Source organism: Psammomys obesus, unplaced genomic scaffold, assembly GCF_907164565.1.
Source record: "Psammomys obesus unplaced genomic scaffold, mPsaObe1.curated_primary_1811, whole genome shotgun sequence".
Classification (NCBI taxonomy): domain Eukaryota; kingdom Metazoa; phylum Chordata; class Mammalia; order Rodentia; family Muridae; genus Psammomys; species Psammomys obesus.
The window spans coordinates 816,035-834,459 of NW_026596085.1; the positions used below are offsets into that span (position 1 = coordinate 816,035).

At 54.1% G+C, this 18,425-nt stretch overlaps 2 protein-coding genes across 2 annotated transcripts; one reads left to right on the top strand and one right to left on the bottom strand.

The window, feature by feature from the left end:
• Positions 1-82: 82 nt before the first annotated feature.
• Smagp (small cell adhesion glycoprotein) lies at positions 83-10,514 on the top strand. Its single transcript, XM_055627090.1, has 3 exons — positions 83-361; positions 9,298-9,378; positions 9,899-10,514. The coding sequence occupies exons 1-3, from the start codon at positions 328-330 to the stop codon at positions 10,075-10,077; spliced, it is 294 nt and encodes a 97-aa protein (XP_055483065.1). The 5' UTR covers positions 83-327; the 3' UTR covers positions 10,078-10,514.
• A 644-nt stretch (positions 10,515-11,158) lies between these two features.
• Positions 11,159-15,754, bottom strand: Dazap2 (DAZ associated protein 2). The gene is made up of 4 exons (XM_055627089.1): positions 15,622-15,754; positions 14,294-14,412; positions 13,403-13,648; positions 11,159-12,481 (listed from the first exon to the last, which is right to left on the bottom strand). Exons 1-4 carry the CDS (start codon positions 15,632-15,634, stop codon positions 12,353-12,355), a joined length of 507 nt encoding a protein of 168 aa, XP_055483064.1. The 5' UTR covers positions 15,635-15,754; the 3' UTR covers positions 11,159-12,352.
• Between the last annotated feature and the right edge of the window lie 2,671 nt (positions 15,755-18,425).

The following is an 18,425-nucleotide window of genomic DNA, read 5'->3' on the forward strand; positions in this document are numbered from 1 at the left end:
CGACGGCCGGGGCTCGCGGGTGCCCGCGGGCCCCCTCGCGCCATCCGCAGCCGGGCCGCCCGGCTGCCCCCCGCTGCCTCGCTCCCCCAGCCCCGGGGAGAGGGGGCCCGCGGGCCGCATCCCTGGCACGCCCGTCCCGCTCTCGCGGAGGGAGCCGCTCCTGGGCGCTGCTTAGAGCCTCCGGAGAAGCAAGCGGAAGAGCGGGGACACTTCCAGGGGGAGGGACTCCGGGAAACCTGGCGCCAAAGGCTCTCCCGGGAGCTCAGCGGCCGCGTCCCTCTCTGTCCTTCCCGCAGACCCGACCCTAGAGACTCCGGCCCCAGCAGCATGGCCAGCATGCCGGCTACGCCCTCTCCTGCAGGTAGGCGCGGGACCCAGGGACTAGGAGAGCTGTTCCACACCCCACACCCCTGAGCCAGCCTTGGAAGTCGGTGTGCCCGGGAAGACCCCGCTCCCCCACACGGGGAAAGGCCCCGGGAGGAAGCGGGGTCCAGCTGGGCTGTACCCCGTTAAGTGTCCTTTTACCCTCAAGCCTGGACCTGACCTGGGCTTCTCAAGTTCTTTGCGGCCCAAAGGAGCTATTTTTACATTCAGCCGAGCACAGAAAGGTGGGAAAGGCAGGGTTTGGGATGTGGGCTCCGTCCCCAGTGTGGAGTGAATGTTGCCACTTGAAACCCATCTTGATGGCCTGAGCCTGCGGTCCCTTCTCCCTGAGGTACAGGCAGGAGGGCCAGAAGTTCAAGTGCAGCCTGGGCTAGGCAAGATCCTTCACGAAGAGGTGTGCGGAGTGTGTTTGAAAGTGCTAGGAGCCAGGTAGTGGCCGGAGCCCCAGAAAGACACCCTACCTTGTAATTCACCTCTGTCCTCCCTGGAGGTGTGCTGGGCGGGAATCTTGGGTGCCGAATTGAGCTGGCCTGCCCTTTGGCTCAGGGTGGGCCTGGCACCCTGACAGACATTTACGTACTGACTGGTTTCTCTGGTGTGCTAGCCGGGTGTGGGCGGAACAGCCCCTTGATCTATATTCCTTTGTCTTCTGATACAGTGTCTCATTTTTGTTCATGAGCATGAACGATCACTTTGGGTGATAATTTTTGTTGAGAAGGAGATGGGGTGGGGGGTGGGGTCGCTGAGAACCCAGGGGAGGCAAATCCCAGGCAGTTCCTCCAGGGGCTAGTGAGGTGCTTTTGGGAGATTTCTAGTTCTCTGGTGAGGACAGGGACAGACATCAGGACTGGTGGGAGCAAATTCTCTTCATGAGGCGAGGCGAGGTGGCTCAGCCTCTGCCCTTTTCTGTCTGATTGTTTCACTTAGTACAATGCTTCAAGGGTCATCCATGCTGTAGCCTGCCCCTCGTCTTAAGTCTAAGTCATAGTCCATCATATGTGCGAACTTGTTTAGTCAATATCTGTTTGCTGTTTTCCTGTAACCCTGTTGGGTATACATCCAGAACTGGAACTGTTCTTATGTGTCAATTATGTATACATACAGCAAATTATACATATCATATATTATATATATTAAAGAACCGCTATGCACTCTTTCATGGTGGCTGTGATATTAACTCTCCACCAACAACCCACAAAGGTTCTGGCTTCTCCACATCCTCTCTGGTCTTAGTGGCTGTGAGACGGTATCTCGTTGTGACTTTGTCTCCCTAATGGCTAGTGATGCCAAAGCACATTTTCACGTGTTTGTTGGTCACCTGGGCCTCTGCGTGCACATGTATGTCCCCCACCCCCCACAACTCACACTCGAGCACGCTGTAACACGTGTGGGGGTCAGAGGACAGCTTTCTGGAGTCAGTTCTCTCCTCCCACCGTGTGGGTTCCGGAAGCCACCTGAGGTCGACAGGCTATCGGTGGGTGCCGTCGCCTGCTGCGCCCTGTCCACGGCTCCTTGCCCATCTTTTTGATTGCGTTGTTAAGTTGCTGAGTTGTGCATTTCTGGTTCAGCTGTGATGGGGGGGGGGGGGAATTTTAGGACAGCTACAGTGTCCAGCCCGCTGGGCTGAGCAGACACACGTCCTCACACAAGAGGAGACTAGTGATCAGTGGGGCTCTCTGCAGGAGGGTGCATGGCCCAGCCTGTGCTTCTCCGCCCTGCTCAGTGTTCCGTCAGGATTACCTAAGGACCCTCAGGAGTGCTGGACCACAGTGACCATTAGGCTCTTACACTTTGTCTTGGGCTCTTCCCTCTGCTTAAAGACAGAAAAAAGAAACAATTTAAAGATGTGTGTTTTCAACCTGACTGGGATAAGGTAGTATATAAAGCATTAATGTAATAATGCTTATAAGCAGGGCAACCTTAAAACCAGCTCTCAGGAGGCAGAGGCAGGCTAATCTCTACGAGTTGCCGCCAGCCTGGTCTACAAAGCAAGTCCAGGGCATCCAGGGCTACACAGAGAAACCCTGTCTCAACAAACAAACAAAAAACTGATGAAGGATGAAAAATAAAAAAGGTGTCTATAACAATGAGTACTTATAAAGATATTGCAGTAGAGAATTAATCAGCTGATATGGCAACCTTAATATTGTTTGATTTAAAAGCTCGTTATCTTAATTTTAAAAGAAATTTAAGTCGTTAAAATAAAATTACTATTAAAAGACGTTTTCATAGGCCCCTGAGGTTACTGTGGACCTAGGTGCTGGCCCTGCATGCCAGTTAAGACAGAGTAGAAGCCTCTGTGGGGGCCCTGGTCACCCCCCAGGTAAAGCCCTCCCCTCGCCACCCACTGGTCTCAGCGGCTCTTCACAGCTGCTGCCCACATGTGCCAGCCACTCTGCACTTTTTGCTGAACTTATTTCTCACCACACTGAGCCAGTTTTATTCTTATTTTAGCAAAGCAAAACCTGAGTTTGAGGAAGTTAAGAATTTTCAGTGATTAAGGAAACTTTCCAGTTTAAAAGAAAGAGAGAAAAAAATTCCCTCAGTGCAGCTAAGCAGAGCAGGTGCATGGCCTGTGCCAAGCCCTCCTTACTCCCAAGTTGCTTTCCTTCCGTCATGGTCTGCTGCTTCCCCGGTCTCCTTCATGCAGCGGGCTGTCAGAGCACATGACAGAGTTCCAGAGGGCCTTCCCAAGGAAAGGAGGATTGTGGGAGTGGCCGCTGTCTACAGGTCTACAGCAAGTAAGCAGGTTGGCAGCTTCAGGTGGCAGTGGATCTGATAAGAGCCCTGGCCTTACCCTGGAGACAAGAAGCACAAAGAAATCAGCTGGTATCTGGGTCAGCAAAAAGAAAGGTGTGGGAGCTGATCCTAACCACAGTGGTTAGGATCTGGGTGGAGCCTTCAAGCTTGAGGCCCTCTCCCCTGGCCCCTGGCAAGCCTGAAGCACAGCTGGTCTTTGGAAGCTGAGAAGGGGAGGGTGGCAGGGGATCAGAGTTTGGGCCCTTCCTCATGCAAACCCACACAAGCAGGGATGCACCCGCAGCTCAGGTACCCCCTTCTGGTGCCAGGCTTCCTGGACCTAGATTGCTTTGTTCTTGTTATCTGTTTTCATCTTGGAAGTCATAAGCAGCCAGTTGTGGTGGAGCATGCGTGTAATACCAGCACTCAGGAGCCCACAGTTTGCAATGCACATTCAAAAGCAGCTGAGGTCAGCAGGGTGCCTAAGGCCACACCACCGTGGATAACCTCATGTGGACCCCTGGATCTCTTTAAGCCCCTTCCTCACTCTCAGGGGAGATCTTGAGCAAATCAGAGTTCTCAGAAAAGAACTGCTGAAGGCATCCACCTGTAAAGTGAACTTTTATTCAACCTGTCGTCTCTGAGGCTTACAGCCTCAGTCTGCTGACCTAGGCCTAGTCCTGGAAGCTAGTACAGTCTAACCAGCTTGGCACAGACCCTGTGCCTGCTCTGCTTAGCTGCACTGAGGGAATTTTTTTCTTTCTTTCTAACCTAGGCCTAGAAGTTTTCAGCCTCTGAAACTTACTGCTGAATAAGCTCACCCTTTCTTGTCCTTTCTGAGCTCTGGCTGGCTGGTTCAACTCAGCTGTTCCAGCTCAAACACCTCTCTCAGCTGACATTCAATCTGGCTTTTCGATCAGAGACTTGGCTTTAAACTCACTCCAGCAGAGGATTTTTAAACTGTGATTAAATCCTAATAAAATGGACTGTGTGAGAGCTGGGCAGGGTGGCCCACGCCTGTGTTGCCAGCTCTCAGGGAAAAACTGAGGGGGCGGAGCTCTGTGAGTTCAAGGACAGCCTGGTCTACAGAGTAAGTCCAGGACGGCCAGGGTTATGCAGAGAGACCCTGTTTCCTGAAAAATAAATTACTCTGTGTGTGTGGAAACTGCGCACAGTCGTGCATACACTGGGCAAGCTGTCTGTCCTCAGCCCCCTCCCAGCTGCACAATCTGTGTCACTTAAGGACACTTGCCACCACCACTTTTCAGCATCCCAAACGGAATCTCTACCTGTTAAATGTTCTGTCTCTCTACAGCTTGCATTTGATTACTTTGTGTCACCAATAGTCCATATCAATGCAGGCATAGGCTATTTTGTTTTTTAAAACAGGTAGGGACTCAGTGTACAGCCCTGGCTGCCCTGGACTCTGTGTAGACCAGGCTGGCCTCAATCTCTGAGCTTCCTCTGCCTCCTGAGGCTGGGATTAAAATATGTGCCTTGCCTCGCCTACGACATTTTGTCCTGTGTGCCTGGCTCCTGGGTCATTATTTCCTTCCTCCCCTCTTTTGTTTTTGTTTTACGTGTATGTGTGCCTTCAGAAGCCAGAGCTGGAGGTACAGGTGGCTGTGAGCCACCGTGCTGTGCTGGGAACTAGACCCTGGTTCTCTGCTCCCAAGCCCTGAGCCGTCCCTCCAGCACCTCCCGAAACTCCAGGTCTGCATTTTGTTTACACATTGCCTGCTGATGGGCACTGAGGCTGCTTCCTCCCAACTCGGAAGCAGCTGTGCTGCAAGCGTCCGCTGACCGCAGCCCCTCGTTTCCTGGGTAGACACTCAGAAACAAGCCTGCATGCCTGAGCTCTGCTTAAATTTTAGGACAGCTGTGAAGGTGGGGGTCTGGGGTTTTTGTTGTGATCTGACTTGTCTTTGTTTTTCAGAACAGGTTTACTCTGTAGCCCAGGCTGGTTTTGAGGGCCCCTGCCTCAGGCTTCTGAGCACTTACTGGGATGGCAGTAGATTTGTGTTGTTTTCACTTTTGAAATTTTTAATTGTGTGTGGTGTGTGTGTGTGTGTGTGTGTGTGTGTGTGTGTGTCACACCTGTGAAGGTCAGAGGACAACTTTGTGGAGTCGGTTCTCCTACCTTGTTTTGCATGCCGTGCAGAGCAAGCTCCACCGAGGCGGCGACTCGCTGGCCCTGTAGTGGAGTTTAGGTAACCTGCCTGTCTTGTTCACTGTTCACTGGTCTGTGACCAGCACCTAGCACGGAGAACACACTCAGTACTTACTGAATTAACTTTTAACTTTTTATTTGTTTATTTATTGAGGAAGGGTCTGGCTGTGTGGCTCTGCTGCCTCCTCAGTTCCGGGGTTAAAGGCAAGCAACACTGCTCCTGGCTATTGTATTACTATTCCTAGGCGTTGAGACAGAGCCTCAGCTGGCCTTGAGCTCATAGCAATCCGCCTGCCCCAGCCTGGATTCTAATCGGGCCTTACCACCCCCGGCTTCACCTTTTAATTTCTGTCCACAGCCTGGAATGCCATCTAAGAAGTCTGTAGCAGCTTCCGCGTACGGTTTTTGTCCTGACTCAGTGTTTGCTGTCTCCAGGGTTGCAGGCCTCCTAACTTGACCCTACCTGGCCTGTCCACCCAGTAGCCTTCTGCCTCTAGCCAGCCTCTTAGAGCCCTGTCAGGGAGATCTCAGTGGCTAGTCCTGTAAGCGCCTCTGGCTGCCATCCATCCGCTCCTTTTGTGTTTGTGCGTCCTGGGCCACCTCCTTTCTCCTCTTCCTGGTCTGGAGACAAGGTCTCATTATGTAGCCACACTGGCCTCAAACCACTCAAAGTCCTCCTCCCATTGCTGGAATTAGTGTCCTGTGTGGCACCACGCCCAGCTCAGCTTCTCTTCTCTCACTTCCGCACATCCTCCTGATTCCTGCTGCTCCCTAATGAAAAAAAAAAAAAATACCCATTCTGTATTTGGAGACAGACAGCCCGCCTTGAGGGACCTGCTCTCTCTCTCTCTAGCCTGAGACCTCCAAGTCTACATACGCCTCAAGCCCAACACTCCTTCCTTTTCCAAGCATAAGGCTTTGGAGATTGTCTTTGTAATTTGCCAGTGGCCCTGCCCTGCGCTGCTTGGGTTTCCTGAGTGTCAAGGCAGCCTCTAACCTGGGCGCTTCTGCTACAGAGCCTGGTGTGCATTTTTTGTAAATGACTCATGTTTTGAAGTCACACTGAAAATAAGAGGACTTACAGGAAAAACAGGAATGGGTAGAGCAGGCACCAGGAGCAGGACAGACCATTAACACTTCTTTATAATCAGACTGCAAATAAATCTGGTAAAAATGTTGACTGGCCTCTGACCTTGAGGCCTGGTCGTCCCTTCAGCTATCCTCTGGGCTGGGCGCTTCCTCGGTTTACGGCTTTCACTTCTCTGGGCTTGTCTTGTTTGCTTGGTTGAGACTGGTCTCTCTACTCAGCCTTGGCTAGGTAGATCAGCCTGGCCTTGAACTCTTGGGGATCCTGCGGCCTCTGCCTCTCAAAGGTGAGCACTGCTGCTTCACTTGTGTGTGTGTTTCTTTGGGATTTTTGTTTCCTGTTTGTGTAACAGCCCTGGCTGTCCTGGAACTTACTTTGTAGGCAGAGACAGGCAGATCTGAGTTCGAGACCAGCCTGGTCTGCAGAGTGAGTTCTAGGGCAGCCAGGGCTACACAGAGAAACCCTGTCTCTGTGTAAACCAAAAACTTTAAGAACCTAAGGCTGGGTGTGCACGCCCTTAGTTGGTGGTTTGTTCCCAGCATGCACAGCACACGCACAGCCACAGTGCTCCAGTGGAGGCAGGGGTAGACTTAACAGGGGTCAGGGCTTGACCTCACCAGGTTTGCACAGCAAGTCTTTTTCCTGCTGGCCATCTTGCTGGCCTTTATCATTTAAGTAATGCTTAACATATACACATACACACACATATATGTACATATATGTTTCTGTGCATGTGCACACCCATGTGTGATGTGTGCACTCTGAGTGTCTGTAGGAACCAAAATAGTGTCGGGTCCCCTAGGAGCTGGAGTTGCAGGAGGTTGTGAGCCATCCATCATGAGTGCTAAGAACCAAATCCAGGTCTCTGCAAGAGCAGCATTGCGGAGATGTACACATTCAACATATGTGTACACACGCACGCACGCATGCACGAACACACGCACCCGAGCGCACAGATTCCAGCTCTTTGGGTGCTTGCTCACTTAATTCACACACTAGCCCTGCAAGGTTGGTTTAATAATTCACGTGAAGAGCAGGTGTGAATGGGCCATCAGGTGACTGGGCATTTGCTGCCTAATGACCTGAGTTCAAGCTCCTCGATCCCGAGGCAGGAGAGCGTCAAATCCCTCAAGTTATTATAATAACTTGACCTGTAATCCCAGCACTCAGGAGGCAGGGGCAGGGGCAGCTCTGTGAGTTCAAGGTCAGCCTGGTCCACATAGTGAATTCCAAACCATGTTTCAGCCTATCCCACCCAATCCCTCCCACCCTGTCCTCCCTACCCTGCCTCTCCCTCTAAAACATGAAGAAGGGCTGGGCCTGGCCTTGAGACCTGCAAGCTTCCAAGGCAGCTCATCTCTGCTTTTCTCTGCTTTTCTGTTATGGGACCAAAGGGCAGTTCACAAGGCCCTTTAACATTCAAACAACTGATGTCACTTCACCTGTGTGCAGCCATATCACACACTCAACAAGAATCCTGCGCCCACGGCGAGTTCCTCTGCTGCTCTGCCGAGAATAGCCCTTTCCAGTTCAAGTCCTGGAACCAGTCAAGTATGGCTTCCGTGGAAGTCACCCCTGGCAGGAGTACCCCATCAGTCCCCTCTGCTGCTCTTCTGAACCTGGGGTGTGTCCAGAGGTGTGATGGGGTGTGAGCGCTGTGAAGCAGGGGCCGTTTGCACTCTGCTGTGCGCCTGGCACAGCTCCTGACAGAGCGGGTGGGCCACAGTGCTAGTAGTTTCACTCGGGCTCCCCAGAACTGACTTCTAACAGGGCAGCACAGTGCGCATGGACCAAAAGTCACAAGTGCGCACACACACAGACGTGCACACCCCACACCAAAGATTAAAGAGCGTGTAGAACACTGAAAGGCACAAGATGCATGAGACAGCGCGCAATAGCTACATACGAAGCACACCCAGCATTTGATGCCAGCCTTAGAGGGCTCTGTCCTGCGTCGCTGTCACAGCCCTGGAAACTAGGTGCTGAGCTCCCGCCAGCATCTGAGGCGACGCCTGCTGGCAGAGACCTGGTAAAGGACAGAGACCGCATCTGCCGTCAGCCGGTCCAGGCTCACCAGCCGGATGCTTTCTTTTGGTCTTCACTTGCTATAGGATGTCCCCTGCAGCCCAGGCTGGCCTGGGACTCCGCATAGCAAAGGACCACCTTCATGGTCTTTCTCAGCCCTGAATGCCAGGGTTTCAGGCATTTGCCACCACCTAGCACAAACTAACCCCTCTCCTCTAGTGTTAAGGCGGGGCCTCACTCAGCCCTGGCTGGCCTGGGACTCTGAAATCTGCCTGTTTCCTGGGTGCTGGGCTTAATGGCATGCACCACCATTCCAAACCAAAAGACCCTAATTAATTAATTAATTAATTAATGGGGTTTTGTTTGTTGAGTGGTTGGTTTGGGTTGAGTTTCAGGACAGGGTCTGGCTGTGTAGCTCTGGTTGTCCTGGAACTCCCGATGTAGAGTGGGATTAAATAAAGGCATGCATCTCTAGGCCTGGCCCAAGCCCGTTTTTAACCATTGTATTGGGCAGAGAGAAATTCATCAAAATGTTTTCTTTTGGAAAATAGTTTTCATGTCTGTTTTCTAGGATTTTGTGTTTGGAGTACTGTAGACACTGCTGAGCATTTTAATCTCTATTTCATGTATGTGATTGTTTTGCCTGCATTTGTGTAGTACGTGGGTGCCTGGTGGCCACAGAGGCTAGGACATCAGACCCTCTGGAGCTGCAGTTAGATGAGGAGCCACCATGTGGGTGCTGGGAATAGAACCTGGGGCCTGAGGCAGAGCAGTTGGTGCTCCTGAGCATCTCTCCAGGACTAGGTAGTGAACTTTGGAACAGGGAAGGTGAAGTGATGTATGTCGGACAAAGGATTCACCTGTTCCTCTTCTCCTTTCCTCAACGTCCCAGAATTGATGACCACGCCAGCTTTTCATGCCCCTGAGACCCTGTCCCCACAAGCTGAAGAGGCCAGCACAGCGCTCATTGCAGGTAGCAAACCTAGTATACCAGTCCCACGGGCCTGTGGCCTCAGAGACAGCCTGGAGCCCAGTGTGATGAGAAGATTTTTCCCCGAATAAGGAAAGCCACACCAGAGACCCTCTCTGTAACTGGGTTCTTTCTGGCATGCAGAGGCTGGGAGTGACCGTAGCCAGGCACGGGTGCCTGTGGATGCTCAGGCTGGCCTGTGGGTGGGGAGGTGGGGACATGTGGTTGGCTGAGTGGGCGAGGAGCAGGGACAACCAGAGAACCCTCGTAGGAAGCCATGTGCTTAAAACACCCTTCTTGTTGGCATAAGCTATTTCTTTGCCTCCTGGTGTCTAGCATGCTCATCAGGAACTGGTTGGGGGTGGGAGGTGAATTCTGTCAGTGTGTCTGTAGCCAAGTCCCAAGAGCCCTGGATAGCAATAGCGTTCCTGGGGAACTAGGTTTGAGGGAGACCCGGCTAGGATGTAATGGCTCAATCCGGGTGGCCCCATGAGGTACTGAAACTCGTCTCCCTCTTTCCAAGTTGTCATCACCGTGGTATTCCTCACCCTGCTCTCAGTGGTGACCTTGATCTTCTTCTACCTGTACAAGAACAAGGGCAGCTACGTCACCTACGAGCCCGCAGAAGGGGAGCCCGGCGCCGTCCTCCAGATGGAGAGTGACTCAGCCAAGGGCAGGGAGAAGGAGGAGTACTTCATCTAATCCCAGCACTGATGCTGCAGTTAGAGAACAACCGCCCTGAAGCCATGAGTGGCGCTGAGTGACATGGGCAAATCTGCTTGCCTCCCAGGACGTGGCCCCCAATACCAGCATCACCAACTCCAGGGTCCAGGGACATGGACAAAGCTGCTCACAATGGACAGTAGAGCTGGGCCTTGGTAAGGACAGTGCTCACAGCCAGCCAACAAAGTGGGGCCATGCTTGTGTTGGAAGGGGCAGATGTGAGGGAGGCCACAGGCTGGCCCACCCTCGTCCCCAACCTGGCTGCCCAGTGAGAGCCTCAAGTGTAGCTATCCGTGGCTTCCTGGAGGCTGGGTGCCACAGGAAGGCGACTATACCTCCTCTGTTTGCTGAGCCCTGCCATGCCCCAACCCCCTTGAACGTGCCGTTCTTATCCAGATTAAACATTACAAAAGTCACCTCTGCAGTTACCAGGACTAGACTTGTTTTGCTTTAGCTTTTTTGCAGCATTTTCTCTTGCTTATTTAACTCACCTGCACATGTTGTCTCTCAGGGAGAACTCATGGGAAAAGTTCTACAAGTTCCCAGAATGATTTAGGCGTTTGAAACAAGGACCCAGGAGGTTTGTATCAGACAGGCATCACCAGAAACAAACATTAGAAATAAGTGTGTCTGACTTTAATCCTGGCAAGGGCCACAACTCCCCAGATCCCTGTGTATATACAGAGGGAGCCAGGAAAAACTGTGCCAGCAGTAAGCTCGGGGCAGGGTTCTCTGTGTAGCAATGGCTGTCCTAGGCTCACTCTGTAGACCAGGCTGGCCTCAAACTCAGATCCACCTTCCTCTGCCTCCTGAGTGCTGGGCTTCCCAGCGTGTGTGCCACCACGGCCAGCATCACTCTTTCATTTCTAAGTCTATGCTCTGAATCCAGTCAGCTCTAGTGCACTCCCGAGGGCAGCGAAGCCTAGCATACCTGCATTCGTTTTGCAACCGAATGAGAGGTTAGAGGCAGAGCAGCAGGAGCACCTGGCTGGCCTCTGGGGTGGGGAGAAAGGCTGGCACAGGGTGCCACCTCAGCACATGCAAGTAAAGAATGCCTGCGTGAGGTTAATGCAACTTCATCACTTTATTCAAATCTTCAAAATAGTCTTTATTCTACATTTTTAGTATAAAAAATCCACAAGTTAAGTGCACCACAGTGTAGAGAGACATACGACGCTGAACTTCCGTAAGTCAATGGCACAGTCAAACACCACATGTACAGAACACAAGCTTTAGATGAGCTGAAGTATCAGATAAAATAAAATCCAATCTCAGAAAACAAATCACAACACTAAGGATCCCTGAAATAGTCATCCTAATGAGGTCTCACTGGACTCAAGTCATTCCATTGTGAGGCGTTCACACGACCTACTGACCCACCTCAGGAAACTCCTGGACCGAGAGGCTGCAGGAGACTCAGGAAATAGTAACTGGGTTTTGATCTGAAACTCCCTCGACCTGGCTTTACTGCCAGCCAAGCTTCTGATACGCATCTTCCCTGCCCGCCAGAAGCTTTTCTGGGACAGTGTGCACTGAGAGCTGTTTAAGTTGAGGCACCACAGCAGGGCTGGGTTCCTGGTGATACAGAGACAGTTTACAAGGTGGGTCCAGCAGGTACCCTTCACCTTGCCTGGAGATACACAGAGCCCGAAGAAATGGGGGTCCATTCTCGGGGCACACGGGGCTTCAGAGGATCCTTATGAAAGACACTAAAAAATGGCGAGTAGGACAGGTGCAAGGAGAGAAGGGCTGAGTCTGACTGGCTTTCTGTCCTGCACCACTGATTGGGGGAGGGGAGGATGGAAAGGAGAAGGCAGACAGCTAATGCATTTCATTTAACAAATAATATAAATCAAAGACTTAAAGGAGATTAAAGACCAATCGGAATAATTTGGCAACTTTAATTCTTAGGAAGATCAAAGTTCCCTCCAAACCTAATTTGATGTTTTCTTACTAGAAGCAAAGACCAGCATGGTCACTGCAGAGGAATTAGGGAAGAGCCCTGGGGCTGCTCCACGCACATTCATTTCAAGAATGGATACCTCCCTACCTCAGAGTGCTTTAGGGAGGGGCTGCTACCCTTACATGGTTCCTTATTAAATTTGAAAAGTGCCTCAAAGTTTGGACACCAGAAAGACACCCCCAAACATGTGTCTAAACTGCAGCTTCAGGTTAAAATGACTAAAGCAGTTACATTGTGAGAAGTGCTGAAGGTATGTGATGTCTTTCCCGGTACAGCAGTGGCCCCGGCTCCTCACCAGATGGTGTAGCCACCATCTGAGCCGCCCATGAAGAAGTTCCCCTTGCGCTGAGTTACGAGGACGTTGGCCCCCTGCATGACTGCGAGCTGAGCAGCGTTGGGAGGGCATCCCGGAGGTGGAGGCTGGAAGGAAAGGACAGGCACTGTGGGCACAGGGAAGGAACACAGGAGGCAGGGGCACTGCGCCAACTCTAACTTCCGCTCTGCAGGGAGCAGGGTGGCATGACCAGCATCTCACCGTGTAACCTTGACTTGCTCGGTTCTTGCTATGTACCCAGGCTGATAGTCACTCACAGGGAGCCCGTGCCACCACACCAAGCAGCCAGCATTCCAAGGAGCTAATTCTGTAACAGCTTCAGTTCTGGACAGTCCAGGAAGACTGCCTGTGAGTGCCGCGCCCCATCCTGCTCAGGGGAGAGTCACTCCTAGCCCAGAGGACCCCACGTGGGGTTTTATTTCCTAGGCAGAGGGACAGCCCTCTGTACAAGCTGCACTTCTGTTCTGCCACGGGCCACGCCCCCAGCGACTGCAGCGTTCAAGTCAATGAAGCCATTCCCAGCTCCCTCTGGAACCATGTGGGCCACAAAGCCACACACTGGAGGCCTAAGCAGGCGCAGCTGACCACTGAAAGCCACTTGCTGGGGACAATGCATTCTGCACATCACCGGGGCTCCTAGCACATCTCACCGACATGGCCAATCTTAGGTGCTTATGGGCTCAACAAGGAACACCCCTAGACTGCCCCTGAAAAGGAGCTAGCAGTTAGCAGGGTTTTGTACTTTTCTTTTTGGAGGGTTTTCAAGACAGGGTTTCTCTGTGTAGCTCTAGCTGACCTCAAACTCAGAGATCTGCCTGCCTCTACCAGAGTGCTAGGATTAAAGGTGTGCACCACCGCCTGGCGGCTGGCTAGCAGTTTCAGCCACATCTGCTTGCAGGAGACCAACAGCTGGGCTGACACTGACCACTACTGTCCTGGGACGGGACAGTAGTGTCCTTTCAGGACGTCTGAGTACACAGGGCTGAGCTGCGGTTAGGCGTACTCACAGGGATGCTGCCAGCGCTCGCACCAGCTCCAAACCTGGCCCCTGCATCGTAGCCTCCTTCCACCAGCACTGCAGAGCCCGGAGGGTAGATGGGACCAACTGGGTAATAAGCCATGGGGATTGTGGAGCCCAAAGGCCCTACAGCCACAGACTGGGCCACAGGCAGGTACAGAGACGCGCCAGGAAATGCAGCTGACATGGTGGGAACTGTGGCAGCCCCGGGGTGAACAAAGCTTGGACGATAGAGCTAAAAGAAGCAGAGAAGACAAAGCGTTATTTTGTGACACCCACTTTGAAACCTCTGTGAGTCTTATGGAAGCCATCTCCTGTAGCTCAACTACATAAAGCGATGAACTTGAACTCCTGATCTTCATGCCTTCTCTCTTGACTGGTGAAATTATAAGCCTGTGGCACCAAACCCAGTTCCCATGGTGCTGAGGGTCAAATCTAGGACTCCGTACATGCCAAGAAATCGTCTACCAAATCAGCTTTGTTCACCAGCCCCTTGTCTGGTTTTGGAGACAGGGTTTGGTTCTATAGCCCAAGACAACCTTGAACTCAGGATCCTCCTGCCTCAGCCTCCCAAGTGCTAGGACTAGCACTGGCTCATGAGTCCACTCTTAGTTCTTCATGTGTGCAGATTACACACTTCATTACAGTCACTGACACACAACATTCTGGGTCATCTGCTTCCACAGCAACTACTAGGTGGGCTCAAGGGGCCCAAACTCCGCCCACCTCAGCAGCTGTCAACACCCTCAGACAATGCTCTCAACTCCAGTGGTCACCATCCACTCATGCTTTAGAGCCTAAGTCCTGATGGTGCAGTCAGATTTGGAGACTGAACATGGGGTCCAAACGTGTCCTCAACTATAGGTCTGCGGGGCAGTACCTCTGAGTATGCCGGGGGAGCATCAGTGTAGGGCGGAGCCTGGGGAAGGTGTAAGGGCTGCGGGTACACTGGATTCCCAGGAGGTTGCACTGGGTAGGTAGGCTGTGTTGGATACTGCCCTGGAAGACAAAAGCGGGAGAAGGGGTGCTGCCTATTAAATTAGGGGGTGCCACACAGGAGGGATGGCTTCGGGGTCACAGGCGAGGAGCTGCTCTTCCCGAGGACCCAAGTTCTGTCCCTAGGACCCATGTCTGACACAACCTCCTTTCAGTGTAGCTTCCCCTTTGTGGGCACTTGCACTCACGTTCACATACACAGACACACACACACACACAGGAACTATTGACAGCAAATCTGTAAACAGAACCAAAAGATGGGGCAGGGTGCACAGGGTGGCCAACTCGGCGGGAGCAAGCAGGGGACTTGCAGCGAGATTGCCATACAGGGCCCAATGTTCTGGAGCCAAGATGCCTCTGCATCCTCCCAACGGAAGGTGCTGCATTCTGGCAGGGCAGAAGCCGCTGTTCCCACTAGCATCCTGATGGGGAGTCAAGTGTAACTTGGCCATGTTCCCTCCCCAACAGAGGGCAGGCCTGGGGACCCGCTCCTGAGGTTCTGGTCCGCTGGGGTCTTAGGGGACACTTCTGCGTTATGCCCTGCGGGCTGGGCTGTAAGCAGTCCAGACTCCGTGGAACCCACGCCACTGAGTATTTACCTCACGGGCTCCTAGTCAAGGTCGACTTCCAAAAAGGAGTGAGTGAATGCAAGTTAACCATAAGAAGGACGGCGGGTGGGGTGTAAAAGAGATCGTGTTCGGACAAGCATTAGCGCAAGCAGAGGGACGGTTAGGAATCCGGGCCCTGAGGAGGAAGCGCGAAAAGGCCAGGGGAGGCGCAAACGGAACCCCCGCAGGCCCGGACCCGGCGGCAGAGCCGGCACCTCACTGGTTAAGCTCCGCCGAGGCCTGTTGTTCCGAAGCGCGGGGCCCCGCCTCTGCCGGCCCCCCATTGGCCTACCCAAATCCCTGCTCTAGCGCCCCATTCGCTCCAGCGGGTGGCCGTCACCGACAAGCCCCCCCACTTCACACACTCACACACTCACACACACACCGGAGATCGCGGCTCCAAACTGCGCCACAGAGCTTCTGGGGCCCGGGAGGGCCGAGCGGCTGCGGTGGGGGGAGGAAGCGGGCGGCCACGTCAGATTCCGCTGCGCTCCCCGGCGCGCTCAGGAGAGCCGCCCCGCCCGCCCCGAGCCCGTCGCCCCCGGACCCGCTCGCCCCGAAGCAGCCCGCCTCCCCGACGGTCGCCGCCGCTCCCCGGCCTTGCCTTTGCTGTTCATGGTGGCTGCGGGTCCGCTTCCACTCGGCGTCGCGGACGGTTATTTTTTTCGTCCTCTTCCTGTTCGGAGTCACTTCCGTGTCACGTGACGACCGTCCGCTCTGCGTCGTTGACGCCGAGTGTACTGCCGCCGGAAGCCCCGCCCCCCACAGGCCCGCCAGTCGCAGCAGGGAGTGAGCGTGGCCCCGCCCCCTGCGCGTCCCGCCCCGCCCCGCTCCGAGGAGAGCCGAGCGCGCGCTCCGAGGAGAGCCGAGCGCTCCGACTCCGGCTGCCCTGACTCCGCGCGGCCCGAACCTCGGACCTCGGCTTCAGCTGACAGTCCAGCGCCTGGCTCCCTGCCCTGAGATAGACCGTGCCCCGCTCCCGGCTCCCTGCAGAGATGCGGGAACCGGCCGGCTACTGTAGACGGGGGATGGGCCCTTCTCAGGCGGGAGGCTACGGGGCCTTCCATCCCGTCGCTTCGTCTCCAGCGGCCGCTGCAGTTGGGGCGCCCTGGGGGCCGCAGAGGCGGTTCGCGCCGACTGCTCCCGCGTAGGCCCCATCGGCTCCCCCCGCCCCACCACACACCTTCTGGACGGCGGGGACGTGCGCGCGCGAGCCCTGTGTTCACGCAGACACAGACGTGAGAATAAACACTCGGGAAGAAAAACTGATCTGAAGACCCAGGTTACAGTCGGGAGTTTTGTGTCCTGACGCCCGGGGTCCGGGCCAGTATCTCCTTTGTGTTTTCCTGTCAGCGCGCCGCGGCTCCCCTCCCCAGACTGCACCAACTAACGGCTGTTTGCCACTCTTAGGTGTTTTGAAAAATCCCCCTTAAGCATATTATTAATTCGATTCGGATTAAATCAGTATCATAAACCCGGTGAGGCGGAGCACGCCTGTAATCCCGGCACTCGGGAGGCAGAGGCAGGAGGATCTCTGTGAGTTCCAGGACAGCCAGGGCTACCCGGAGAGACCCTGTCCCAGCAAACCAAAATCAAAACAAACAGAAAAGTCAGTATCATAGAGCCTGTGACATTTACGTTTCCTTACGTATCTGAAAGCAAAACACCCACGGAAACAGTAAAATAAAAATAACAGCAACAACGGATAATTCAGATCGGCTGGGGTGGCCCTCCCGGGCCCACGGGCGTCCGAGGGAAAGGTTACTTTGGTGTCGGGGCCCTCGCGTGGCTGAGGCCGGCCGGGGAGGGCAGCCCCGGTCGCTCGGCCCCTCCCGCTAGGGGAGCCCGGAGGCGGGAAGGGGCCCGGGGGCTGCAGCTCGCCGCCTTGTCCACCAGGGGACGCGAAGGAGCACCTGCATAGGCGCATCCGTGCTCCTCGGCCAACAGACGGCGCACTGGGTCGCCGACGGTGGGCCCTAGAGAAACATCACGGAAGAGATAGGCAGGGCCCTCCACCCCTTGACACTTGCAGCCTAGAAAAGCCCCTGAAATCCTAGGGCGGTGATGGAGCGCGAGGGAAGCACCTGGGTGAGGCGCCTGCTCTCTCCTGCCTGGTCTCCGCGCGCAGGGACGGGGCATGGGGACCGGTGAAGAGGAACCAGAGGGCGGGCCGTGCAGAACCCGGGCCTGTGCGAAGACAGCGCAGTGTGCCCTAAGGGACCTCACCGGCCGCCGAAGAGTTTTACCTGAGGACGGAGACATGAGCATGTGCGGTTTGTTTGACTTAAAAGTTTTTGTAATTTCATTTTGTGCAGGCCTCCCCGCGTTTGTGCACGCTGCCGTGCCTGAGCGGGGAGAGCACCGGCCACACCCAGAAGCTAGTAATGATAAGTTAAATTTTAAAATACGTTTTAAGGACGAGACTGAGGAGATGGCCCACTGGTAGAAGCAGCACTCAAGTCTGGACACCCGGCACCGATGCAACCAGCTGAGCCCAGCAGCCAGGGAGGCAGAGACAGATGCCCCCTACGGTCAGTCAGCGCCAGGTCAGGGACAGACTCGGGATACATACACAAACATCGGCAGCCGGGCTGTGCCTGAGCATGTTGGTGGCTCAGGCTTGTAGTTCCAGGAACTCGGAAGGCTGAAGCAGGAGGATCTTGGTCCCTGGAGTTCAAGACCAGCCCAAACAACACAGCAAGGCTCTACTCAAAATAACACACAGCACAGAAAGGACTCTAGTTATGTAAAATCACAGACTTCAACATCTAACGTAGAGCGACTAAAAGGTAAGGCAGCTCTGGCTGTGAGGGTAGAAGAAAAAGGAAAGGGGAGGGGTTTAGAAACAGATCGTAGAAAACCTCCCTCTACCTGGAAGCTGATCGTGTGAGTGCATGAGAAAATAGAACTTATTGACACGCACGTAAGACAGGCGGAGGGCAAGAGAGCGGGCTTCTGCGACCGAGGAAGCCGCCTTCTCTCAGTCAGTTAACAGGAGTTGCTGGCCTCCGTCAGGCCATGGCCAGCCGTCAGGCCTCAACGGTGCCCTCTCTCTCTGCCTCCCTAAGCGGTGCCCTTGCAGGGTGAGCTGTTTTTCGGAAGACTGGCCATTTGTGGGCACGGTGGACTAGCAGCCTTTCTTAGGGCTGCAGAGGCGGCTCAGTGGTTAAGAGCACGGAGATGCTCTTCCAGAGGACCCAGTTCAGCTCCCAGCACCCACGGGGCTGCTCACACCCACACGGCTGCTCACACCCATCTGTAGCTCCAGGGGACCCAATGGCCCCTCTGGCCTTCATGCTCACTGCACACAAATGGTGCCCAGACCTTTGTATGTGGTTTCCTTAATTTGTGGATCTGAGCTACAGTGTAACACTTCACGGCCTCCTCCGGAGGATTTTTCTAGGTGTG

Bases quoted from the DNA above. Each gene is read 5' to 3' on its own strand.
- Smagp (XM_055627090.1), top strand. From the start codon at position 328: ATGGCCAGCATGCCGGCTACGCCCTCTCCTGCAG. The intron at 362-9,297 runs GTAGGCGCGGGA...TCAACGTCCCAG, and splicing joins GGCTACGCCCTCTCCTGCAG to AATTGATGACCACGCCAGCT. The intron at 9,379-9,898 runs GTAGCAAACCTA...CCTCTTTCCAAG, and splicing joins CAGCACAGCGCTCATTGCAG to TTGTCATCACCGTGGTATTC.
- Dazap2 (XM_055627089.1), bottom strand. The intron at 13,649-14,293 runs GTACTGCCCCGC...TGCTTCTTTTAG, and splicing joins CTCCCCCGGCATACTCAGAG to CTCTATCGTCCAAGCTTTGT. The intron at 12,482-13,402 runs GTGAGTACGCCT...CTTTCCTTCCAG, and splicing joins CGAGCGCTGGCAGCATCCCT to CCTCCACCTCCGGGATGCCC.